At 44.8% G+C, this 26368-nt stretch overlaps 2 protein-coding genes across 2 annotated transcripts; one reads left to right on the top strand and one right to left on the bottom strand.

Annotated features, from left to right (window-relative positions):
• The first annotated feature begins 343 nt into the window (after positions 1 to 343).
• IDH1 (isocitrate dehydrogenase (NADP(+)) 1, cytosolic) lies at positions 344 to 15421 on the top strand. The gene is made up of 9 exons (XM_027880230.1): positions 344 to 383; positions 3016 to 3143; positions 4603 to 4894; positions 6660 to 6765; positions 9355 to 9532; positions 9920 to 10071; positions 11124 to 11264; positions 12689 to 12851; positions 13374 to 15421. Exons 2-9 carry the CDS (start codon positions 3022 to 3024, stop codon positions 13465 to 13467), a joined length of 1248 nt encoding a protein of 415 aa, XP_027736031.1. The 5' UTR covers positions 344 to 383; positions 3016 to 3021; the 3' UTR covers positions 13468 to 15421.
• Positions 15422 to 16211: 790 nt separating this feature from the next.
• Positions 16212 to 25604, bottom strand: LOC114055770. Its single transcript, XM_027880218.1, has 10 exons — positions 25558 to 25604; positions 25267 to 25410; positions 24168 to 24343; positions 23825 to 23887; positions 23126 to 23220; positions 22080 to 22345; positions 19527 to 21476; positions 18877 to 19003; positions 17960 to 18110; positions 16212 to 16374 (listed from the first exon to the last, which is right to left on the bottom strand). Exons 2-10 carry the CDS (start codon positions 25406 to 25408, stop codon positions 16288 to 16290), a joined length of 3057 nt encoding a protein of 1018 aa, XP_027736019.1. The 5' UTR covers positions 25409 to 25410; positions 25558 to 25604; the 3' UTR covers positions 16212 to 16287.
• Between the last annotated feature and the right edge of the window lie 764 nt (positions 25605 to 26368).

Genomic DNA, 26368 nt, shown 5'->3' with positions numbered 1-26368 from the left:
TCAGGGCGGGCGGCGCGGCTGCTGCAGGGCCCACACGGCTGTGGGCACGCGCACCCCGCGCTGTGGGACCGCCCCCGCGGCGGGCGGGCGCGGAACGGGCGCGGTCCGGAACGGCGGCGGCGGGGCCCGTGCTGCCGCGGGGCCTGGAGCGGGGGCACCTGCGCGCGGGGCTCGGGCGGGCCTGAGGTGGCACAGCGTCCCCTGGCGGGCTAGCGTCCCGGCGGGGGGCGGGGCCGGGCCGGTGTGGCCGCCAGGGGGCGCCGCGGGGCGGGGCGGGGCCGCATAAAAGGCCCCGCGCACGACCCGACCCCGTATTATTGCCGTGCTGACCCGCAGCGGCACCGCCCAGCGCTCGGAACGGCACCGCACCGGCTCCGCCGCAGGTAACGGGGATCCGCACCAACGCAGGGCCCCGCGGCCGCACCACACCCTTTGTCCTTCCCCCGCCCCGCAGCGGGGCCCCGAGGGACGGGATTGTGTGTGTTTAAGGGCTTCTCGCAGGCGGTCCGGGCGGGACTCCTGAGGCCGCGCCCCGCCCGCCGCGGGTGTCGCTGCAGGTGCCCCGGGAGCTGCGGGTGCTGCACCCCGGAGTCGACGCCCGGCCCGGGCTGGGCTGGGCTGGGTGTCTCTTCCCGCTGTGTCGGGCTCTCTGGGCAGTCCGTGTGTCCCCAGCGCGGGCCGGGCGCGGAGCCCCTCGCGTGTTCCCCCCGTGCCCCCTCCCCTCTGCCAGAGCTGAACTCCCTCCCCGGGGCCGGGATTGCAGGCTCGGCCCGGGGGGCACATCCCGCTATGCCAGGAGATCGCCTTGGCAGGGCCGGGCCGGGCTGCGGGCGGGGAAGGGGCGGAGCGGCCGAAAAACAGGCGAGCTGTGGGTTGGTGACAGCTAGTGCACCTCCTCCGAGGGGAGCGTCTGTAAACCAGAGTCAAGGACTTGTTGCAATAGTTAATTATTGACTGTAGGCCCCGAGCCCTTCTTTAGGACCAAGGAGTATTTGGAAATGCACAGTTTCCCTAAAGCTGCTTTGGCTACTTGCCGGAGTTAAGTGTATTTAAAGGAGGGTTGCTGTAGGAGAAAGAACTTGCTGGCTTTCGGCAGTTTAGTATAAAATCAAAGGGGAAGAGTGACAGAGCTAACTCCAGGGAATGTGTGCTCTCTAGAGTAGCCTCTTGGCATGTTGGCTCTGGTGTGCAGGAGGGGGATGCTACTGCAGTAGTGCCCCTGTTCATGGAGAAAGTGGGGACATTGCTGTCTGAGGAGGGGAAGAGTACCAGGGTCATAATCAAATAAAAGTGCTGGATGCTGTCAGAGTCGTTAAAGAAGCTGTTGTTTCCACCTATTAGTGCAGATGTATCTCAGTAGAGGCGTGTCACCTGCCTTTGTGCTCTCCGTGTGACAGCAGCATTGCATGCTTCTGTAGCCAGCTTTGCAAAAACTATTGCTATGACTGAAATACTCTGATTTGCCTCAGTTAGATAGAACCAAACCACAAAAAAAGTGATGGTGGGTTGGTGCCTGTCTACATTTTTACTTAAATGAATCATACTGTTTCTCAGGCTACATGCCAAAAGTAAAATTGAAGTCTCCTGAGTAGCAATTCTGTGCCTAGGCCATGGAGTGCGATACAGTCCTTATTTAGATAGACACAATTTAAAATAGGGCCCAGAATATTTGCATAAATAAATTGCGTTCAGACAGAGTGTTGTCATATGAAACTCAAGTTTTCCCTGAGGACTAGAGAGGCCTAATATAAGCCAAGATACTGACTTTGTTTGGGATAGAAGTGTCTGAAGTAGTTTATCTTTCAAATTTATGTGCTTATAGTAAACTGAGTCTCAGTACCACAACCTCATTTAGTGTTTTTTTGGGTTTTGTTTTGTTTTGTTTTTCTTTTTTTTTTAATTTTGGCTCTTTAAGAGATTTGGAAAAGCTTGATTCTGTGAACATAGCTTAGAAAGTTTATTCTCTTGCCAAACTTAAAAAAAAAAAAAAAAAAAAAAAAGAGAGAAAAATTTGAACCTAGAAGTAACCTCCCCACATGCTTGTAACCTGGAGCTATTGCACTGCAAACCTCACACCTCTGAATAACTCTGTCTAGACGAACAGATTCTGTGGACAGTAGGACCATTCATTCTGGATCATTCATGGCCTCGGTACCTGTGAGACTGCAACCTGAGGCAAGAGGTCTTGGTATCTTACTGTAGTATCCCAACAGCTGCACACAAGAACGGGACTGTCTTGGAAGGGGGAACTTGCCAAGTCATTGCTCTTGCATAATCGGAGCTGAGAGCATTGAAACTGTGTTGGAAAGCACAGAACTGTGTTAAAGCAGTTTAGTGGCTGGTTTTTTGACGAAGAACAAAGTGCAAATAGAAGGGCAGAGTTCAAGTTGATTTGTTTGAGGCTCTGTTCACAAATATCTCAGGAAACCTCTGTTCCCTACAGCAAACAAATCTGTCCAGTATTTATTTTAACAGTAGAAATAAAGCTTGCTACGAGAAAGTACTCTTGATGTTTAGCCCTGGGATTTTTCTACCTGTTTACTTCCTTCCTGGGAGGAGGAAGCTAATAAAGAAGCTGACAATATATTAATCCTCATAGTGCCAGCAATATGAGGTGTCATTGTAATCATGTCCGTTAACCCGTTTTTCAGAAGAAGGTGGAGAAACAGGCAACTGGACTAGAACTTGTGAAATCTAAAATAAACAAAGCTTATTTATTTATGTGGAAATTGGGGGAAAATTTGGTCATGCTTTCGAATTCTTTTGTACAACCATAATTAAAGCACATGCCCTTAATTCTCAGATATTAACCTTTTTATCCTCACATAGGTCTTCCTAGGATCTGGAGCTCTAAGAAAAATACCAGTTAGCATGAAACTAGGGACAAACTGTGGTTATCTTCAAGACTTTTGGGAGAGAACCTGTATGCTATGTTGGTGCCTCTCTTGGCTGTGTTGTTAAAGTGCAGGATACAGGAATTTTTAACTTAGGTTGGGCTTTTTTTATGTATTGCAGCTCAAGATGTCTAAAAAAATCCATGGAGGCTCGGTCGTGGAGATGCAAGGAGATGAAATGACACGGGTCATCTGGGAACTGATTAAAGAAAAGCTGATTTTTCCTTATGTGGATCTGGATTTGCACAGGTAATGGCTCTTTGTGACACATGGCTACTTAGTACTGCAATTTGCATGTGTCATTAGGCTGATCATGCTGAGATTGGCCCCTCTGGGGTTCCTCACAGCAGTGAGCAGTGAGTGCGTAATTGTGAGTTAGTTTTTTTCCTGTACTGTACCTCCAAGAAGGTCTCTCACAGACGTGGCTTGTATTTTTATCTCCTGTATCTTGGCTTCCCAGCACCTGGGCAGTTTGTGTCACTCCCTGCAGCCTAAACAGTTACAAACGGGATGTTTCAGCCACTCCTTGACTTGCAGCCTAGCCTGTGGACCCTGAGCAGGCTTATGGCTGCTTGCCATACCTGTTTGAAGATCTGCCCAGAGGACAAAAGGGCGGTTCTAGGGCATAGACTCTGCCCTGTTGCCTGTAAGCTTGAGCTCTGCTATTGACACTGAGCTAATTGTTGCAATTATTCCCTGAGTCTGTGCTTCTCCACTCCCTTCTGGAAAAAACAAATACTAGCAGCTGGTACTGCAAAAAGGGCATGCTATCTCCAGCATCTGGCCAAGAAGATCAAATATTCTCTTCCCTTTCTTGCCACCCAGCTATAACTATTAGAGAGGCATCCAGCTACATTTCTCCTAGCCATGTGTACAGAGGCCTTCAGTGGTATCTGCCATAATTAAACCCACAAGTCTAACCTCTTCCCCTGCTACTGGAGTCATTTGTATGCCATCTACGTCAGGCTTTCTGCTTGCTGGTGTTGAGAAGCAAGCAAACACGAACCCAGCAGCATAATGCATGCATACAGTCTGGACAGCATCCCTTTTTAAAGAGAGGTGGGAGGAGGGAAAGCAAACTCCTGGCTGAGGCAGCACAAGGGTTACATTTATGTACAGCTGGCCATGCTTCAGGGCTGTCCCATGCTGGGCACCCATTGTTTTCCCAAAGCTGTTAAAACAGTGAGTAAGGGAGATGTGCTTCCTCTGGCTGCTTGAGGGGAATATTGGCTGTTTTCCTGCCAGAGTAGGATTGTGGGTCCATTGTCAAAGCAGCTTTTAAGCCAGTTGGAGCTTCATGAGCTCAGGACGTGAAATAACCCAGAACCCTCAGCACAAGAGGTTTGAGACAAAGGCCCATACTCATCTGGGGATTATGGTGCTCCATACTATCAGATTCCTAGACTGAAAGCTGCCATTGCAGAAAGCTCGAAAGGGAAGGCGGAGGAGACACTGTCCCATGCTGACAGAGAACCTCAGCTGTAAACTGAAATTCTCCTTTCTCCAACCTCCTACCAGCAGCAGAAGTCACTGTATAAGTCCATATTTTCTTCCAGTCCAGCAGCATTTGCACTGGAAGAAGGACAACTTCAGTTATGACAGAATGCTGGAACTACACTCACAAGCACATATGAGATCTAGTTTCTTTCCTGTTGGACATAAAAAAATGTCCTGGGCAGCTCTGACCATCTTTGTGGGTTCCTTACAGCTATGACTTGGGCATTGAGCATCGTGATGCTACAAATGATAAAGTAACCGTGGAAGCTGCTGAAGCCATAAAGAAATACAATGTTGGCATAAAGTGTGCAACCATCACTCCTGATGAGAAGAGAGTGGAGGAGTTCAAGTTGAAGCAGATGTGGAAGTCTCCCAATGGGACAATCAGAAACATCCTGGGAGGCACGGTCTTCAGGGAGGCCATTATCTGCAAGAACATTCCCCGGCTGGTGTCTGGATGGGTGAAACCCATTGTCATTGGCCGTCACGCCTATGGGGATCAAGTGAGTCACTTTAGTGCTTACCCCTCTCTTTATCTTGCCAGCCTTAGTCTTGACTGGTATGGAGCTAAAGACTTAGACATCCCTATGCTCCTGCTCTGTCCCTTGCACTCTACCTGGGAGCACTTTGTTAGTACTGCACCTGGCACAGTGTGGGAGAGCCTGGTTTGAGCCTCTCTTCCTTAAACAGTGTCACTGTATAAACAGTGTTCAGAGGCCTATGCTTGGATTAGACAGGTCTGTACTTAGACACAGGGTATAACTCCTCTGAATTATTGTTCTTCACCTCTGCAGAACCCTCTTCCCTACATAACAATACTGTTAGGAAATATCCTTTGTACTGCCCATCTTCTTACTTCTCAGGACTTTCTGGTGTCAGATGTTGCTCACAGCAAAAATGGATCCAAGAGAGTGATTTTTAGAAGTGGGCAAAATTGCCTTCTGTATAGGGGTGTGGTTTGGGGGGTTTTATGTTTTTTAACTGGGATCTGCTGCTTAACTTGCACAGCACTCCTGCAGAGTTGGTATCCATAGTGAGTACATAGGGATGTGGTACAGAAGTAGGGAAACATCCTTTATGAGAGCTCTCCTGCCAGAGGTAGTACAAGGCCATGGAATGCCCTAGCATGGCATTCAGTGTTGTGCCTTTTGGGTAGGCTAGAGGACAAGAATCAATCGTACTGTTCTCCATAGGTAGTATGCTGTAAAGCAGCTCAACATAACAAAAGAAAAATCTTCTAAAAGAGCCAAGTGCTTAAATAGATAAGTAAACCCATAAGTCACAACATTACCTGGGATGGGAAGGTAAAGTAATAATTTTTTAAGAGGAAAACAATTGAAGAACCCTGACACTAGAAAAGAATGGGATTCAACATCCTTAACAGTACTGAATAATTGAGAAGGTCAAAATAATAATAGGAAACAGTGGATTAAATGGGAAGGATTGAAACCCTGCCAAAGGATGAGATTAAAGTGAAAGGGATGATATAAGAACATATAAAGGACATATGAGTGAGACACTTCCATAACTTCAGACCACCTCAGGGAACAGGTTCTCTTTATAGGAGGGAAAGAACATGGAAAAAAGGATAACAAATTTCAAGTAGTACTGTTCAGGACAATTGGGAAAAGGAGACATCATTTAAAAACTTGAAATATGTGTTTGCACTTCTGATTCTGTATATCTCAGAGGAGCAAAACGTGTATCCATGTATAGAATTCAAAGAACTTTTACTACAGATTTCAAATGTCATCTCGTATGATATATGATTCCCCCTTTTTAAGAGATCAGTAGTTGTCATATGAATGGCTGTTTTTGAGGCAGGGAGAGGAAGGAGCCGTTCTACCCACCAACCACATACAGCAGTCTTTGCACTTTAAAACCTCAGTGCATCTGCAAAAGTACATCCTCTGCCAATTGATGGGACCCAAGAACTTGTCAGCTTTTTCCCTTGAAGGGGACGATGCCTCCTGACACTGGCAGACTCTTGACTACTTAGGGGCATGGTTTAGTGGTGCACTTCACAGTGGTGGGTTAACTGTTGGACTTCATCTTTTCCAACCTAAATAATTCTGTGACTCTGCTGTCTTTCTAATCCCTAATATAATAATCCTATGACCACATGGCTGAATAAAGAGTCTACTTTTTTTTTTTAATACAACTGTTTTTCTGCACCCTGCTCTCCCAAATGAGGGTTGTCTTTTATGTTTCTGTCTTTCTGATAGATAAAATCATCATGGCATTTTTTTGTTGGTTTTTTTTTAACAGTACAGAGCAACTGATTTTGTGGTACCTGGGCCTGGAAAAGTAGAGATGACCTACACTCCCACAGATGGAGGCAAACCAGTCACATATCTGGTCCATAACTTTGAAAGTAGGTATTTTCTCCAAGTAGTGATTAAAACTGATTTTGAGTTGAATTCAACCTTGAATTGTCAGTCAGATCTGTTTGATGGTAAAATACGACTTTGAGGTAGAGTAGGGGAGAAAGTTTAGGCCGCCTTTATTTATCTCTCAAGTACTGAAAGTTACTTGAAATTTTCCTGGGACCAAAGAGGTATCTAAGACACACAATCATACTAGACTGGCCACCTGTCATGCTTTTTGTATGATAATGCTGGTAGCAGCATGTATGTTTTTCTCTCTGATCAGAGGGAAATTTGCTGTGTAAACATGGCTTGACCAAAGGGGAGATATATTTAAGACAATTCATGTATAATTCTTTCTGAGTTTAATTTGTCTTACTGGTCTCTATCTACCTTCACAGTTTTTGCCCTTCTTTATGAAGCAGTCTTTTTTCTTTTTTTTTCCCCCCCCCCCTCAATAAAAATGAGAATTAACACTTAGCCTGCAAGGTGGGAAGGAGATTTGACAAAGATGCTCCTGACCAAGTAGGTTCTAAGTGTTTTAAAAGATACAGTCCCAAAGGTTTCAGTGTCCCTCCTATCCGTATTGCTGTGCTGGTTGCAGACAGGTTGCTAGGCTCAGGAGGAGTCCTGACGTGGCTGGGCTTTGTTGCATGGAAACAATTACACACATGTTGCCGGAACTCTGGGTGTTTTCCCCAGGGGCAGGGTTCAGGAAAACATCACACAAGTTATCTCTCTTGTCTATCAGTGATCAAAGGGTTCAGTATTTGTAGCCTTGCGGTGACTTATGTGTGAGTGTACAATATTTTGGTTTTAGCTACAAAAACTTAGGTGCACAGAATCCTGGTTTGCGTGTAATTTACTTGGCAAACAGATACCGAGACTGACATATGACCTTCTTTTGTAATATTTGATTTTTCTGGCATTCTTCCTCATAAGAGCCTAAATCTCTACTATCTCTTGTTGCACAGCCTTTTATCTGGAGTTCACCTGCTTAACTGCCAGTCCTAAGTTGTCTTCATTTGCTTCGTAACTGGTGAGCTTGTACTGGGGATGTCTGGCCATCCAGCTGCCAGTCTGAATTGCTGCTCTGCTTTGCACCAGCAAGCAGAAAGCAAGGAAGTGTGAAGATGGCAGATTACTGCTGTTGGTCTGGGGAACTGCCCTCCCCATAGATAACTGTTGTGCCACCATATCTCCACAGTGCATAAGGGAAGCTTGTCTTATTGCTATGCTAATATGTGCAATATTGACACTGAATAAAGAGATTTTAGTAGGCAGTAGGACTGTATGGTTGCAATGAGGAGTGTTTTTAACCTATATGGAAATAACTATTTGAATAAAACTTAATAGCTGTCATCCAGCAACTATGAAAACATGGCTCCAGAGGACACAGTCTCTGTAGCTGATCAGACCCTATTCTGTCTTTGACTCACTAGAAGAGGCATGGGGATAACATGTATTTTCACTGGTAACAACAGGAATTTCATTCGCTGCCAATATCAACTTTAAATCACCTTCCTTTATCTTGGCAAGCAGATAAACCTCATCTGGCTTCCCCTCTTCATTCTGCATGTATGTTCATATAGCAATAAACATCTGGAGGGAAGGACAAGTGAATATTAGGAGAGGGTATTAAAAAGAAAAAAAAAATCGTGTGTTTCCAGAGCAAAGGTCCCTGATACAGGCATTGTACAAAAACTACAGGGATGGTGGTTGTGAGGTGCTCAAACTAAAGTGCACAGTATCTGCTTTTCAGTAGAAACACATGCTCTAAAGATGACAAAGCTTTCGTGAGGATCTAGAACCTTATTTCAACCACTATCAGCCTCTTCCATGATCTGAATGCTGCTTTCTCCCAGGTGAGCTGGGCTGCAAGTTCAAGGCACTTCCATTCATGCTTCTAACACATCTGCATTAACAATCCAAGTCATGTCAGTGTTGATAGTTGTTCAGAGCCTTCTCAGGCCTTGCCCAAGCACCCACATGACTGATACATTCTTCCCACAACTTGCTGGAAGTGAGCCTGAGCAGGAGAAACAAAGCTGCAGGGTAGACCAGACCCACGTGCTGAAAAGATGCAGGAATGCATGTGGCAACTTGTTTACCTGAGCTAGGCAAAGCAGTCTTTGTCTGCTGCAGTTAGTTCTGCGGTCAAAGCATTTAAGATGGGAGCAAATCCATTTCTGGCTTTGACTGAGATCCCCTGCTCCAAACTGCTGCTTTGATAGAAACATACTGTCTTACTTAAACGGCTAGTAGGAGTTCAAGCACACTCACTTCTGTCAGTTTTGCTGCTTAGGCTGGACTAGGAAGAAACTTCTTAGGGGGATTAGATTACAGTATTAAGATGTACTTAGCTGTAAAACAAAACCACCTTCCTATCCATGTGTCACAGGACTGATGGAGCTTTGAGTTGATAGTGCAAAGAGAATCTTCTCCTGGAAGAATCAGCCTTTAAATTGAGAACTAGATCAAGACATCTGGGGATACCACCAGCCTGCCTGCCTGCCAGAGTATTCTAGGGGAGAATGTCAAGTCCTTAACCAAAACTAAATATAGTCGATTCCTATCTGTTCTTCCTCCACTAACAGGCTGTGGTGGTGTAGCCATGGGAATGTACAATCTTGACCAGTCTATCAAGGATTTTGCCCACAGTTCCTTCCAAATGGCACTGTCTAAAGGCTGGCCCCTCTACATGAGCACCAAGAACACCATTCTGAAGAGATATGATGGCCGCTTTAAAGACATCTTCCAAGATATCTATGACAGGTAATTAGCTGTATACCCTCTACTGCAGAGCATAAGTCTGCAGCAGGAACATCCCCTCCAGCCTTGTTTTCAGACACTCAGCAGCACTTTAGGGGAAAGGGGATGCCTTCTCTGTCAGAATCTCCCTTGTCCTGCAAGGCACAGGACTCAGTATTTAAAGCTCTGCTAACTGTGGCTGTGGTGTTCATCCCTTCCATTAGAGTCAGATTCTCTGTGGTTCCAAAGCAGCCTTGCAGTAGTCTAGCAAAGCAGACAAGGGAAAAAAAGAGTAAGGAGAATGCAAATTTACTTTAGTTTTTGTTTTTTACTCATCTCTGTGCAGCTCTCTATGCAAAAATTGTGCAATCCCTGTTTATATGACAAGGTGTTCTGTTTCTTGTTTTCCAGGGAATATAAGTCCAAGTTTGAAGCCAAAAAGATCTGGTATGAGCATAGGCTCATTGATGACATGGTTGCTCAGGCCCTGAAATCCGAAGGAGGCTTTGTCTGGGCCTGCAAGAACTACGATGGGGATGTGCAGTCTGACTCTGTTGCACAAGGTACAAGATGCTTCCTGTGCTACACTGAAGTAGGCTCAGTGGCAGTCTCTTGGGACCTTCTGTCACATCATCTGCTATGGCCCAGGAGGTGGTCTTGAGTCTCAGAAGTTACATTTCAAACCTGTGGCTAGTCATGGAGATGTCAGGCAGTCATTTTTGTGATTTCACTTTTACAAGAAAACCTACTGAATGTAGACTGTGTATCTATTTACAGGAGGGAAGTTCCTGCCGACATAGTAAATGATAGGCTTCCTATTCTAACGGACGGTATCCAGACAGCTGGGACACTGTTGCTGACCAGTGATGAGTGTATGGCAGGTGCCCTACTGATAACTAAGAAAATCTTCAGAACCTAAAGCTACCTGTCAGATGTAAAGAGAGATATTGATCCATTTAACTTTATAGACTTGTAGTGCTTGATCAACACCCTACATAAGCAAGCTGCCTGATGCCAAAACAAATGCAGAATCCCGCAGGACAAGATGTGTGGCTTAATGTAATATGCTCTTCCTAAAGTCATGCCACTAAACTGCCTCCCATAGAACAAGGACGAGCGTTGGACTACTAAACAAAGAAGCTTTCAAAGATGCAGGTCTCTGAAATCTACAGGGTTAGAAGTGATGTGAATGTCCAGCTTCACCAGGTCGTGTTTCTTTCACTAAAGCAAATGCTCTTGATAAGGAGTTTTGTTTCCTATTTCCCTGTGGGGAAGACAAGCAGCCCAACATTGCTTATTTACGATTCTTTTTCTCTTACTCTACTTTTCAATAAAAATCTGTGCAGCAAGTTAGGTAAGAACACTGATTTTCTTGAAATGGTGCAGAATGTCTGTATATCTCTATCTCAAGGTTCAGCAGCACTTCCTGATCAGATGAGCTGTTATTTTGATGTGTTATGATTAGCCAGGTAGTTGCAGCTGCACTCACTGTTCAGGGATGCTCACGTCAAGGCTGGGAGGATGTAGGGGGATTGTACAATGCGGGGGTTGAGGGGAATTTAATGGAGCTGTCCAAAAGAGACACTGAACTTTTTAAACTTGTATTATTTTGTAGGCTATGGTTCTCTGGGAATGATGACCAGTGTGCTGATCTGCCCCGATGGCAAGACTGTTGAAGCAGAAGCTGCTCACGGCACAGTTACTCGTCACTACCGCATGCACCAGAAAGGCCAGGAAACCTCCACTAACCCCATTGGTGAGCTGCCTTTCACTAACCTTCAGTGAACATGAAAGAACAAGCTTAGAGTAAGAACATCTGCATCCTTTCTGCAGAGAATTGCACCACTGAAACTGGCAGTTCATAATGCATTTTTCATCAGTGCTAACTGTGACGACTCCCCCTTAACGGGAAGGAAGCATCTAACATTCATAAGTGCTCATTGGTGGAAAGGAACAAAAGTCAGTGTCCACCAAGAATCAGACAGTTTTATTAGTGAATTACACACTTGACATGGAAATGTATGTTAGTCCCTGACATACTATATAACACACAGCAGTGGGTTTTGGATAAAGGGGTTGGATGAAAGGGAAGGGAGAAAGAGGAAAAGATGAATGAAAGAAAGAAAGGAAGAAAATTAAAGAAAAAGAGGAGAAAAGAGAGGGGGGTCTTTGGTCTCAATCCCACCCTATAGTCCATGCCCACTTCCTGTCACTCATCTTGCACTTGTGCTGTACTTGTGCGGTGGTTTCTCTCACAGAAAAGTGCTGCCTCTGGCCCCCCTTCTCCAATCAAATCTTGTTCTTTCTCACAGCATAGTAATACCAGCGGTCCTTGGTTGGCCCCATGGATGTTGGTTATTGGTGTTTGAGACATGCAGCACAGACAGTGTTTCTGATAAGCTTGAGAGGGGCTTAGTCCAGGCATGGGTCATCAAGGCCAAGGACTAAGGAGCATTTCTCGGATCATAGTGTGGCCTGAGGGGGTGGGCAGGGGAATGCACTACCACAATCCATCACTGGGCTGTAGTGAACTTCTCTGGGCCTCTACAGAGACTGGAGCAAAAACAGGCTGGCATGGAGTGAGTGTGAGGAATAAGCTAGACCTAACCTAGACTTTGAGACACACACTCACTCTTCAGCAAGTGATTTATAGCCATAAGGGCCTTAAGGTTCAGATTGGTTGGTTTTTATTTTACTCATCTTTCTGATGCTCCAAAAGACCCAGCCACACTCCAGACGTTAACTACACACTTGAAGTGTAAATGCACTTCAAATGGGACATGAGGGAAAGAATCCTTTAAAATTGCATGGAGACCAGAGCATAATATAGTAGGAGGAAGAAGACTACACCCTTCTGTCACAATGTTCTGTGTAACTATGGAGTCCTACCACATGTCATACTTTATTCCCGCCCAAGTCTGAAAGATAACATGACATGCACAAAGAGATTACTGAAGGCAGTGAGTACTTTCTGGGGTCTCTTCTTTTTTAGACCTGCACAAAAGGCAAAAAATACCTAGGTGAAGATAAGTGTTCTCTTTCCCATAGCAGATTTCCTATCTTTTTCCTCTCATTTTCAGTTTTATTGATATAAAAAATCCAATTATTGCTCCACATGATGATTTAGAACAATTTCCAGGGAGTTCTAGAAGGATAGAATAACCTAGTGTTCTCTCTCAGCCTCCATCTTCGCCTGGACAAGAGGACTTGCTCACAGAGCTAAGCTGGACAACAACCCTAGCCTCAAGAACTTTGCAGTTGCCCTGGAAGAAGTGTGCATCGAGACCATCGAGTCTGGCTTCATGACAAAGGACCTTGCTGCCTGCATTAAAGGCCTTCCTAAGTAAGTGTATGAAATAACCAGCTGTGCTCGGAGGAGGCTGTTTTGTGTGGTGGTTCTGAACAGCATTTGCTGGAATGTTATTTTAGTATAGTGAAGAACTGGAGTCTGTCTCAGAACAGGATTCTCTGTATCCAGTGCTGTACAAATAGAACACGAGACACTCCCTGACCGAAGTAGCTTAGTCCAGATTGCTCGGTCCCGGTTATTGTACCAAATGAATGCGCAAAAAAGTAAGGAAGGAACTGCAAAGTGTTTTTTGTTTTATGACAGTCTAGCTGCATTGGTCAGATCCTGCCTTCATCCTAATAAATGAAGAAAACCTACATAACTGCCAAATATCACCAGTCTACCCTCTCTCTGGAGCCTTTAGGCAGAAGAAAAAGAACACAATCCAATGAGTAGGAGATAATTCTTTTGGGTTTAGAGGCAAGACTTATAGTTCTTTGAACAGTCTTCCCTGCTTTGATCATCTGAAAGTCTGTACAACTAATGCCTCTTTTGTTTTGTTTCGCTCCCTTCCAGTGTCACACGCTCTGACTACCTGAACACCTTTGAGTTCATGGACAAGCTCGCTGAAAACTTGAAGCGGAAGCTGGCCTCTCTGCCCAAACCTTAAGGCAGGGGTTCTACTCAAGTTCCCCTAGCAAGGTGTCTCCCACTTACATCAGAGTGTAAGTGGCACCATATCATGCTTTGTTGTGCTCCTTTTAGGATGTTCTTCATCTTTGGCCTCTGGTATCTTCACACTCTTTGGCAGATACTCCTCATCAGAATCAACTCTTTGCCTAATCACTCTAGTTTTTCTATTGGTTTTCGGTCTGATGCTCTTTCTGCTCACACTTGAGTCCCCTTGCAAAGCACAGGTATTTGAGGTCTCTTTCCTGAAGAAAAGTGAATTTTGGGGACTGGAACCACCTGAGGGAACTTCATGACTTGAGAAGGTATGAACTGGATTTTTTAATAAACTCTCCATACTTTGGATCTCTTAACCTGTTGCATTGAGTCACCATGTTCAAGACTGGGCAGCTGTGCTGGATTCACCACATCTGTACTTTCAAGATCTTGGATTCTGTCAGGGGAGTGGGAATGGTGCTCCACTCTACGGTCTCTATTCTCGCTGTCAAAAGCCCCCACACAAGCCTTTTGCTCCACCTCACAAACTTCAGACTCAGTAGAACAACACAGTGCAACTTTTGGCTGAAGAAGCTTCTTTGCATTTTGAGCACACTCTTCACCTTGAGATATATCAGGACTACTTTCTGCACTGGTTTTAACTGCGTTTGTTTTCTTTTTTCCTGTGCTTGCTTTTTTAACAGTCATTTTCTCACCAGTTCTAGGTTTTCTTAACAGGCTTCCTCAGGGGTATAAAAACATTCACCCACAATTGCTCATGATGTACTTGCTGAATTTTTACAGGAAGTCTCCCTCCCCCCAGTTATGAAACTATGCCAATATACAGATGATATTCCAGTTGGAGGAGATTCCCATGAAAAGGTGGGAGAAGCAGCAGCAGTGTGGGAAGCATTACATGAAGCAGAAATTGAAATTCCACCTGAAAAATGTCAAGGACCAAGTAAAGAAGTAAAATTTTTGAGTACTTGGTGGATAGCAGTCAGTGCAGCAGTTCCTCCAGACACTTTAAAGGAAATAGAACTAATACAGATGCCCCCATCAGAGAAAGAATTACAACAGTTAATGGGAACTTTAGGATATTGGGGAAAACATATACCTGAATTTTCCATCATTGCTTGCATATGTGGCATTTTATCATGCTTTGTTGTGTAACATTTCAAACACTAGACAAAAATGAACATAACACTTCTTAACTTTTTAAAAGATCATGTTTTCTTAAACCCCTTGAGCTGCTGTGCTAGGCCCTACTTTTGCTAAGCAGATGAATGTGATGCTGTTCAAGCTGAATGTGGGTCTGGATTCCTAATTTTGTTCACAGCACACCAGAGGTTTCTCTCTGTGAATTTGATCTGTGCTTCTTTTATCTCTTTGTCTCAGTGTGAAAGCCAGTCTGTGTCACAGCTCTGGTCAAACCAGTGGTGACCTACTGTCCAACTGACCTTAGAAATCAGAACCGTCCTCTCTCCAGTACTGTCCATGAGTATAAGTGGGTTCACAGGGCTATGCCAGCTCTGCTGCAGCCCTCTCAATTTATCTTTCTGTGCCAACAGGAACAGAGTATCCTGACACTAAGGGATTTGGTTCCATTGCTGTGGTCAGGACTGTAGCATTCAAGAAGCACTTAGTAAATGCTGGAAACAAGCCTTACAGGCTAAGAGCCTATTAAAGTCATGCTGCAGTGTCTAAATGCAGGCCATGCATTTAGTTATGCTCCTTCTGACTGGATGTGAAGCATAGGAACTGTTACCTCTTCTCCCATCCCACCATTCATGAAGGTGCAAAACTTCCCTCTAATTGTCTGGGCTATTACTTACCCTTTCTGTTGTGATACAGCATCAGATCATGACTGTGAAAAACTATTCCATCCACGGTTTTGTGTTGGGGTTTTTTTAAGGAATATTTTTAGTTCAGACTAAAATAAAAACCAACTAACATTCTTTGTGTCTCTCCTTCCTTTGTGTGATTAGCAGATATGGGGAAATTCTGCCTCAGAGAGACAGTCCAGTAGCTTTCGGCACAATCCAGTATGGGCTGGGACAGACTGTTGGAATGTAGTATAAACACAAAATAATATCTCCCATCTTAGAATAGAGTTTTAATTTGTTCAGGCCCGGGTAAAGCTGTGACCTGTGGTGTGGTAAGCATCAGGTAGTGTACAAGAATTTAAAAGGTACCACTTCCATTGAAATTTTATTCTGGGACTAATAGAAACTCATATATCACCACTCAGCAAAAGAGAAGCTGGTTAGACATGAACTAACTCTGCCCCTGCAGCTGACTAGCTAAAGGCAGTGATTAGGATAGAAATGCCACTGTTAGACTAAATGAGCAAAACACGTCAGGCATGTGTTTGAAGCACAGCTCTATCTAGCAACTGTCACTATACCTTCAATAGGAATGAACACAGTCTACTATTCTGCTATTAGTATAAGCACATAAGATGTTTAGCTGGAAAAAGCCCTATTTCTGATCCCTAGAGGCAATGAAAACGATTACTGGGTATAGGTGAAGATCCATGTTCCTGCCTGGCTTCTGACATCAGTAGTTCAACACAGGCAGGTAGGTCTACTACAACAGCACCTCTAACAAATTCCCTGTAATTTATTGTTCCTACCTGTCTTCCAGAGTTACAAAGTACCAGAGAAAGCTTGGTACCTTCAAGGAAGCTGAACAAATAAGTAAGAGGGCGTTTTCAGATCTTATGCTTTTTGTTTGCTAATTTTAATGACTTACTAGTATTGCTTATGTGTAGGCAATGTGATAGCATTTACCCAACTGCAGATGACACTTTTTTCCCTCTGTACTAACAAAGTTTCCATGTTCTGGAGGACTCTGCAGAGTACAGCAAGACCCAGGCTATCCTCATGAACTGATGAATGTTGGTGAAGTGCTAAAGAGAAGCAGTAAGTGTGGTCAGAAGAACAGAGCATCCCTCTCCCTGCTCTGGCACAAAGAAGAGATGATTTTCCTGCTTTCAGGGAGGCACATTTCCTTCCCTTTAACAACCAATATGTTCCTTCTCTTTCCCCCACCACTCCCTCAAATATTTATTATCAATAACCTTCAAAGTTAGATAGCAGTGGACCCTAAAAAAGCAAGTGCTGGAGGCCAATGGGTGCTCAGTCTGCAATGGAAGAGTACAGGATTTCCTGAAACCCAGTTGACCCCATCTAGAGTCCTGTGTCCAGCTCTGGGGTTCCCAGCTTAAGAGGGCCATGGACCCCATTGGAGCAAGTCCAGAGGAGGGACACAAGGATGATCAGAGGGCTGGAGTACCTCTCCTATAAAGACAGGCTGAGAGAGCTGGGGCTGTTCAGACAAAGAGAAGAAAGAGGAGAAAGAAAAGAGGGGAGTGGGGGGCGGAAGAGAGATGGGTGCCCAATCCACTTCCTTTTATAGTTAACTTGGTACACATCTCTTATGTAAACTAGATTTTCTGTGCTTTTTTGTTCATGCAAAACCAGCCCTTCAGGAAGTGAGCTGGGGGGAAGGGACTGAGCACAAGTCTCAAGGCAGAGCAGGGAGTTGGCTCAGGACAGCGCTGCCTCACCTCTGCAGGACCCTCTCTCCAGTCACCTTCCCTGTAGCAATACTCAAAATGAGACAAAACATGCTTAGGTCTGGTCCTCTCCATCACCCCACTGTTTAAACATTCCTCAGTGTTGGTTGGTGTCACAGTTTAAGCCCAGATGGAAATCAGGCACCAAGTAGCCACTTGCTCAACCCCCTGTTTCTTCCCCTGTCCCCAGTGGAACAGGAAAGAGAATTGAGGTAAAACTTGCATGTTGAGGTAAGAAAGTTTAATAATTGCAAATAAGAATACAATAATAATGGTAATTAATAATAATAACTAACAATAATAAAAAGGAAACAGACAAGTATTACATAATGCAGTTGCTCACCACCTGCTGACCAATGTCAGGTCTCCCTTCCTGAACCCAGATTGGCCACGCTTCTACATATATACTTAGAATAAATACAACTTAGCAAAAAACCAAAATATCCATGTGTTAACAGCATTCACATTCTGAACCCAAACACAAAACTATAAGAGCAACTAAGAAATTAACCCTACCCTAGCTAAAGCCAGGACAGTTGGGTACAGGGCTCATATTCCACTGAGGCAAGCTTTACACAGCAGACAAGGGGAGAGCACAGGAAGGAAGCAGAAGATAGTGAGCAGCTAACCATACAGAACGTAAGGGCCTTGTCCATCTTACAACTGACATCCACCCAACACTTTCCCCACCCTATGAGTCCCAAAGATTTCAAAACAGAAGAAATCCACAATCCAATGCTCAATTCATCGCATCAGTACTTTGGCTGCACTGATTGGAAAAGTTCAGCTGTCTGGTCAGCAACCTCCATCTTTGCTCTTCAGCTGTGGCTTGACACAAGCTTCTAGAAACTTGGAGGCTGCCTATTCAACTGTTATTTTCATCCTGACTTGTTTCTGTTGTTATAAACTTGCCTACCTTGGCACTGGGACATCCTACAGGAAGCCATTCTTCTTTCTCTTTCATCTTCTGAGTCATTTCCTTGGCTTTAACAGGATTCTTTTTTCTTTTGTAGAGAGGAGAGTGGAGGAACTTAGTGTCTGTAAATGGGTCGCCCTGTCTCAGTTTACTGCAAAACCAAAAGGGTTACATTGAGTCATCAAGTATTCTTTGAAAACCTGTATGATTTTAGTCCCTAAAGTTTCTGATTTTACTGCAGTGCTTCTCCTATAAGATGACTGAGTAGTACAGTTTGTTCCTTGTCCATTACAGAGTACCTTCTGACTCAGTATAACCAGCTATTCACAGAAAGTTCAAACTATGACACTTTTCAGGGAAAAAGCATAGTATTACCCTGTAGCATAACAACAAAGTCATTATTTTAGGAGTTAAGTGATTCTGTGCAATAGCCATTGGATGTACTGAATCTACAGTTTCTTAGGGAAAAGATGCAGCTATTTGTTAAGATACTCATATCTGCTAGAAGAAGTGAATATAGATACAGCCTGCTATCAGGAGGAAAGTACTACTCAGGTGTGTAAAACCTTATCCCTCCCAGAATGTAAATGAAATCAAGGCTTTTGCTAAGCCATCTCTATCTAGTCTGTATTTTATCCTCACACTCCTGCCTCATTAGCACTGGAGTACCACAGATGCCCATTTCAACAAGGGAAATAACATCTTTGGTAGCTTGTTACCAGAAGCCTACACGTCCATCTGTGATGATGTAGAATTTTGGCATAACCACATTGTGGTAGGAGAACCACAGAACACAAAGAGTAAGAGGAACTTAAACAAAGCAATAGAGGATCCAGCCCTGGAGGGTGAACACATGGGAGCAGAGCAGGTGTTGCAGCATGGCAGCAGTCATTGGAAGGAATAGTTTAAAGCCCAACCTGTTGAGGCTTGGTTCTTTATAGCAGATGGGATTCCGTCTCCGCCTGGATGAGTGCCCTGATACTTCTTCCGAGATGGAGCAAGGCAGAATTCTGGTATTGTTCAAGTCCTGTAGTGGTTTGACCTCTGCAAAGGGAGACATTCACACGAGTCGATCAAAGTGATTCCAAATTATTTCCAGATATCCTAAGAAATAACAAGCTGCCAAACAGAAAGGGCTGCATTACCACATTTCTCTGAATACTGCACAAACCTGAATCCAAATCACATTCCCTCTAAACTCAGGAGACTATTTTAATCCAAAAATACCAAACCTGGTCCTCAAAAGTCAGCTCATAAATCAAATTCTCTACCTAGGCCCATAAAACCCACCATTTTGTGTTAATAAAGTTGGATCAACCCTTGGCTGTGAAGGTGTTCAGATGTGTGTCGTGTGTCTCTTCTTGGGCTGCGTCACAGCTTGAACCTAACCTCACAGCCTCCCCACTAGCTTCTTCTAACATCTACAAGCTAGCCACAAGAACCCCTGATGCTGGTCTGCTCCTTTCCCTTTTTCAAAACTGTGACAATAAAATACAAGCATTTACTACATGGATTTTTTTTCCCCTTCATCTCTAAACACAGGTACCCTCCCCAGCCCCCTACCTACCAGGTTTCTGTGAAGGTGAGCTCTGAGAACTTGACTGCACTTGGTTTGTTTCCCCAGGTATTTCCTCTGCAGTCTTTTCTTTAAACATCAGGGAGCTTTTCCGCCAAGCAGGTGATTTTTCTGGCATTCTGTTGCCCTCAGCACTCGAGCTCTTGGAAACTGGTACTTCTGTAAGCCTGGAGCTGACAGGCAAAGCTGCACAACTGGTCACAGAGGAGGATTCAAGATTGTTAGGAAGGTACATAAGACTATTTGTAAGTGATATCTCAGGTATCTGCTCCTCCAGGAGGCCATCTGGCTCAGACAGCAGATCTGTAATGCAGGAAAACTTCCCCTTTGGGACAGCTTGCTTGGGTACAAGTTCCATTGAACTTCCAGTGAGAACCTTGGCACCATCACTTTGTCTGGCCAGGGAATCAGTCTCCGAAGGTCTAGAGTTGTTCCTCTGAGGCTTGGGATTGCAATAGCCTTTTTTTTTCAAATCACTCATGTTGTTGTCAGCATTAGCTTGCCTTTTTTCTTGAAGGCCACCTGTCTGTTTTTTATTGCTCTTCTGATAGTTGTTAGCAGCTATGGGGATTTTGCTAGCTTTGATCCCTGGAACTGATCTGGGAGGTACATTTTCACCCCCTTCAAATTCTGTCTGGACACAACCTAAGTTTCCTGCAAGATCCAAAGGATGGACAATGTAAGTTTTCCTGTTACGCTTAAGATTACCAGGCAAATCCTTTGTGCTATCCTTAGGTACTCCTTGAACATCTATACAGGGCCCAAAAACATCAACTTCATTTCTCTGATCACAATTGCTTAACCTGACAGTCTTCCTCCTCGTCTGGCTTCTTTTAGGATGTTCTTCATCTTTGGCCTCTGGTATCTTCACACTCTTTGGCAGATACTCCTCATCAGAATCAACTCTTTGCCTAATCACTCTAGTTTTTCTATTGGTTTTCTGTCTGATGCTCTTTCTGCTCACACTTGAGTCCCCTTGCAAAGCACAGGCATTTGAGGTCTCTTTCCTGAAGAAAAGTGAATTTTGGGGACTGGAACCACCTGAGGGAACTTCATGACTTGAGAAGGTATGAACTGGGCTTTTTAATAAACTCTCCATATTTTGGATCTCAAAGATAGGTCCCTTCTTAACCTGTTGCATTGAGTCACCACATTCAAGACTGGGCAGTTGTGCTGGATTCACCACATAAGTACTTTCAAGATCTTGGATTCTATCAGGAGAGGAGGAATGGTGCTCCACACTACAGTCTCTATTCTCGCTGTCAAAAGCCCCCACACAAGCCTTTTGCCCCACCTCACAAACTTCAGAGTCAGTAGAGCACATTGCAACTTTTGGCTGAAGAAGTTTCTTTGCATTTTGAGCACACTCTTCACCTTGAGATACATCAGGACTACCTTCTGCATTGTTTTTAACTGCGTTTGTTTTCTTTTTTCCTGTGCTTGCTTTTTTAACAGTTGTTTTCTGGCCAGTTTTACAATTACCTTTGCTTTTAACCTTTATAGGAACAAACTCAGGGACTTGGCTACAGCTGGCATCCGTTTCAACACCACACTCGGTTTCTTTAGCCTGTGGCTGATCACAGAAAGTCTCTTTACCCACAGATTTTTTATCAGAAACAACAGTGGTTTGGGTAGGTGAAGCCAGGGAACTGGGAGATTTCAGCTGTTGCTGTGTGTTGTTGTTGCTGGAGCTGCCGCAGTCCTTTGTGATACTGCACAAAGCAGCCTGAGTGGAACTGACACGTGGGAAGACATCCACACCAGAAGATGGAGTGCTTGTAGTAAATAGGGTGGAACGCTTTCTCCTTTGAGTAACATGCCCTTGTGAGAGGCGATCAAGGAAATGTTTTGCCATCTCATCAGTCTCATATGAAAGAGGATGACTTTCCCAGGCAAGTGCTGGGAAACTGTTGGGATTTTGTTCGGTGGTGCACAAGACCTCTGTTGGAAAGACAAAATTCATTCCTAAGATGGAGAAACGCAGCAGGCAAATGCCAGCTTTCCCCATACCACGAAAAGCCTTGCCCCACACACTGCCACAAATCCAAAGGATAGAAAAACATGATTTTGTCTCTAAGAGACTCCCCAAACTTTCTGTGTAACAGAATTGCTTATCTGGCTCCCTCTCTGAACAAAAAGACATTCCAAAGCAAAAGCCCTTAACATGCCATAATATTTAGGAACACTCATGATCCGTGTAAGAGTTATTATTTATAAGGCAATCCACAAGGAAAAGTTGTGCATCTAGTCAGATTCTGCACCTTCAGATGTTTCTGAAAATCATATGTAAGCTCAGTGCCTATTGCTCAAAAAGCCTGATTTGCAATCTTGAACTACTGCAAACATGCCAAATATCCACAGCAACACATCCCATTCTGGGATATGAGTAACTACAGCAATAACAGCACTAGGGAAGTATGCAGTTCCTAACAGCTCCTGGAGTGATGGTTAGGAGCTAACTGGAGCTCTGGCACTGCACTCATGCGTTTCTGACCAGAGACACACACAGTCATCCCAGAAGAACAGCAAAAGATGCAAATTTACCTCCAAAGATGCAAGAGTCATGGAAAGTCTCCTGCATTTCTTTTGTTTCAGTGAACTTCCCATTCTCTTCCTGGTGGGACTGAGGTTCCTCAGCATGCTGTGGTGGCAAACTGTCTTTAGAGGCAACAGGCACGATTTTCAGGGGCTCATTAGAAGAAGGTTTCTGAAGTTCTCCCGAGCATGTTTGTACTGCTGTGGAGCTGCCGCCTTGCTGCCCTGCATCACACAGCTTGGATATGGGCACCCTCATTGGTATCCCTGTAACCCTGGTAAGAAGGAATAACAGCAATGGAACACGTTCCATATACATGACAGCCCCAAAATCCAGCAGGGTAACTACAGCTTCCACCTCCATCAGGACTTGACGAAATACATTTCTGAAGTCTTGAAGTGCTGAAGAACACACACTGCCCAGTCAGGACAGATTTCCCACTTTTGGGCAAGCACAACACTTAAGGAGATCACACTGCTGTGGACACAGAAGTAGGAGTAAAATACACTGAGGGAACAAGGAAGTGAAGGCCTTTCAGCACACAGGTTGTGACCACACATTCACCGTGCTGTGGAACACCAACACAGCTGACCGATGTTATGCATGTGGGCGACTCCAAGGACTCCCCTGTGTTCTACGGGGAGACTAAACAGAGGAGAAACAGAACTTCAGATACATTTTAAGAGATCCTGCTCTGATCTTTTTTCCAGAATACAAGTTTACATAATACAAGCAGGTGACTATTAAGCATTTATATGTAACAAACATCAAAGTGACCAGCTATGGCATTCACTCATTCAAGGAAATCTTGCAGTGCTCACCAGCTACAGAGGGAAAACTACCCAAAACTAATGCAGCCTCAAATAAAGAAGGCAGAAGGACAAACAAGACAAGGAGTGGCAGCAGAAAGACACAGAGTAAAGGAAAATATCAAGCAGTGGAGGTTCAGAGAAGATATCTCACATAAAACTGGCAATTGGCATACATGTAAAACACAAGAAGTTTAGCATATAGAAATTCAGGACAAGCTTGCTGATATCATTTTAAGGCCCACCTCAGAAGCTGACCATCTGCAATATCATCAGCCCAGCAATCTTCAGTCATGCTGCTCTTCTGGTCACTGGACAAGGATGTAGAATTTGTATGGAACTGGAAAGAAGAAAAATAGAAGAATGGGTTAAAGTTGTTATAATCCTTAGTGCAGTCTCATGCACAGAAACAGCAGAAGCTCAGTTTCACTTTGGAAAGTATGTAACATGCTGCCAGTGACCCACTCCCATTTAAAATTGCATAAATATAAAATAAATTGCAGCAGAACTAGATTCTGTCTCCACAAGCTTAAGGATGAAGTTAAACTAGTTCAGATAATATGAGACTAGGAAGCAGGAATACTTTCCCTATCCACCCATTAGACAGGACAGAAAATATTCTATTCCCCATCCCAAGTTGCCATGGCAATATTTGAAAAAATAAATTGAAAAGAAATCACGATGTGTCAGAACAGAAGAGCCTACTGGCCAATAAAGCCAATGATCCAGAGGAAAGCAGTTTAAAACTGTAGCCCTTCCTACAGAACACATTACTGCAGAAATCCTTAACATCAAGCTAAAAATAAGGATGCTGCCAGCATAATTCAAGTAAGCAAGGAAAAACAGCTGAAGCATCCAACACTGCAGTGAGCAGGTAGCACAAAAGACAGAGACAAACAAAGACCCCTTCCCAGAGCAGTGTGCTTGTGTTTCCCATAGTTTACCTCAGACAGTCGGGCCATCTTAACTGCAGCCATAAGATTTTCAAATTCTTTCAAGATATGATTCTATGTTGAGGTAATAAAGAGAGAGAAGCCATAAAGACATTAAATTAAAGCATCTATTCCAACACAGATATTGGTAGCCAGAACAAGGAATGTTCTGGGGAGAACACAGCTTGCAAAAAAAAAAAAAAAAAAAAAGAATAAGCAAATGAATGGTGACTGTTTTCATATGACAAGAATTTGGACAATCAGCAGCAGATCAGTCCTCCCAAGGCTGAGATGCTAGTGCTGCATGCCTTGCCTACCACACATCCCCATGCCAGGCCCACTGCTAGTGCCATACCAGGAAGGAGAGCCTATGCCGCAGCACAGCGTTCTGGAAGTGGCACTGCTCCACCTCCTTCTGTAGGATGGTCTTCTCCTGGGTGAGCCGCTGGGCATTGGCTTTTTCTGCATTGAGGGCCAGAGCCAACGCTTTATTGTTGTTTTTCAGGGAGACTTTAATAGTAGAAGAGTTGTCTGTAAGAGACAGATATCACCCAAAATCAGCATCCAAGGTTTAATCCATGCCTCTTCTCTCATCATACTTCTCCCTCTTCCCAGAATAGGTTTCCTTGGATTTAGATTTCTGCAACTCAGTAGCCCCCACACAAAGCCAGCAGGATAATTCCTTCCAGCAATAGAAGTCTCCAGAGAATGGTAGGAACAAAATTTCCTCAATAATCCACAACACTTCAGACACTCTCTTCATTCTCAGTGGGTCATGCTCAGGTAGCAAGCTACTGCTTCAAGTGTTCATGAATGACAGCATGGTTCAGGTGCTGAGTTTGAAAAAATACGCTTCTGCCTTTGAACAAGTCACCTGAGTCCTCATCTCCATCCAAAAAGTGGGAGAAAAACCTATTTTCCTCTAGTTGTCCTTGAGCAGATTTAGAGCCATGTTTTCCAATTTCAAAACAATTAAATAAGAGTAATAGAAATACCTAATTTTTTCAAGGTAGCCCAAATTTTCTCATGTGCTATCTTTGCATTATTTCCCCCATAAAAACAAGTCACAGCTGGGCTAGCTTCTGCACAGGATTACATACACACTAAAATACTTTCCACACTTTTTTTGCTATTGGGACTGCGAGGACTCAGTTTCCCAAACACAGATGTCTGATGTCATCTGAGATGCTGCTGAGCAGCCTTTGACGCCCCAAGCTAATGCACCAAAGGTTCTATGTTAAACCTGTCAGTAACAGATACTTCAGAAACCCTCGGGCACCTTGAGTGGCACTTAACACTCATTTGCAGGGCACTGAATTCACTAGAACCCCCCGGGCAGAGAAGCTGCCTAGACTCTGGGTAAGGGACTGCCGCCCACCGCCACGCCCAAAAGCACAATTCCAAGCTGATGTAGCTGCAGCCCCTGCACGCACTGCAACGCAAAATACACTCACTAATGATTTTCGTTTTGATTTTGGATACAAGCGAGGCATTCAACTTCGCAGTCCTCAAGGCACCCTTTTTCTTCTCCCGCATCCTCTCTCTTACGTCGCTCAGGCTGAAGAAGGACGTGTCGGTGGCCTCCCGGGATGCCATCGCTGTAGAGAGCGACACGGAGCAGGCTTAGCACCCGCATTCCTCGCCAGCAAGTCCGAGCAGCGGCCTCGCGGCCCCTCGCGGCCCCAACAGCTCGGGGCACAGCCCCGGCACGGCCCCGCTGCCCCACACACGGATCGCCGGCTCACCTGCGGACGGGGCGGCCGCCTCAGGCCGCGGACGGGACAGAGGGAAGGGCGCACGGAAGAGAAAGTCCTACCCGCCAAGCGACTTTTGAATGCGAGTGGGCCGGCGAGCAGCTCGCCCCTCGCTCCGCCCCGCGGGATGGCGGTGGGAGCGGCCTCCTCTCCGCGCTCCTCCCGGGCTGGGCCGGCCGGGGCAGCTCCGCCCGCCCTCACGGCCAAGGCGGACCCCGCGGTGCACCTTCCCGGCCGCCGCCGCCCCGCTGCTCGCCGGGCTGCAAGCGCCGAACTGTGAGGCTCTGCTGCCGACACCTCCCCGGCCCCACGGAGCTACCCCGCTCCTGGAATGACTCCGAAAAGCCCCAGGGTCGTTCTGAAAGGCGAATCTCACCCAAAAATTTGGGTTGGTTCGTGCACAGAGGTTAGTATTTGGCTTGCAGCTTTCACCTGAAAGTCATGTTTTACTGTCTATTAAAATGTTCTTTTTTTTCTTATATAATTTTCACTTCAGCCCAAGTTAATGCATTTACACCCTTGAATTTGCCCTCAAGAAGTTGACATTATATGGACTGGTGTGATGACGTTAAATACTTTCAGGAAATTACAAATAAGGAAGAAGCAGCCAAATAATTTGAAAAACAACAATTGAGAATGGAGGTGCAATTTATAGCAGAGGTGCCAAGGGAATAAGGCTGGTAAAAACATTTCTACCTGTTGTCCCCAAACGGGTTCCTTTACCCGGTGTGCTGGTGGCTGATCCCCACACAGAGTCGAGATTTTTTTTATTTATTTACAGCTCTGCACAGAAAGGGATGCT

Source organism: Empidonax traillii, unplaced genomic scaffold (assembly GCF_003031625.1).
Source record: "Empidonax traillii isolate 1590-97213 ecotype Southwest subspecies unplaced genomic scaffold, ASM303162v1 scaffold65:size4453928, whole genome shotgun sequence".
Lineage (NCBI taxonomy): Eukaryota > Metazoa > Chordata > Aves > Passeriformes > Tyrannidae > Empidonax > Empidonax traillii.
This window is presented reverse-complemented; position numbering and strand designations above follow the sequence as displayed.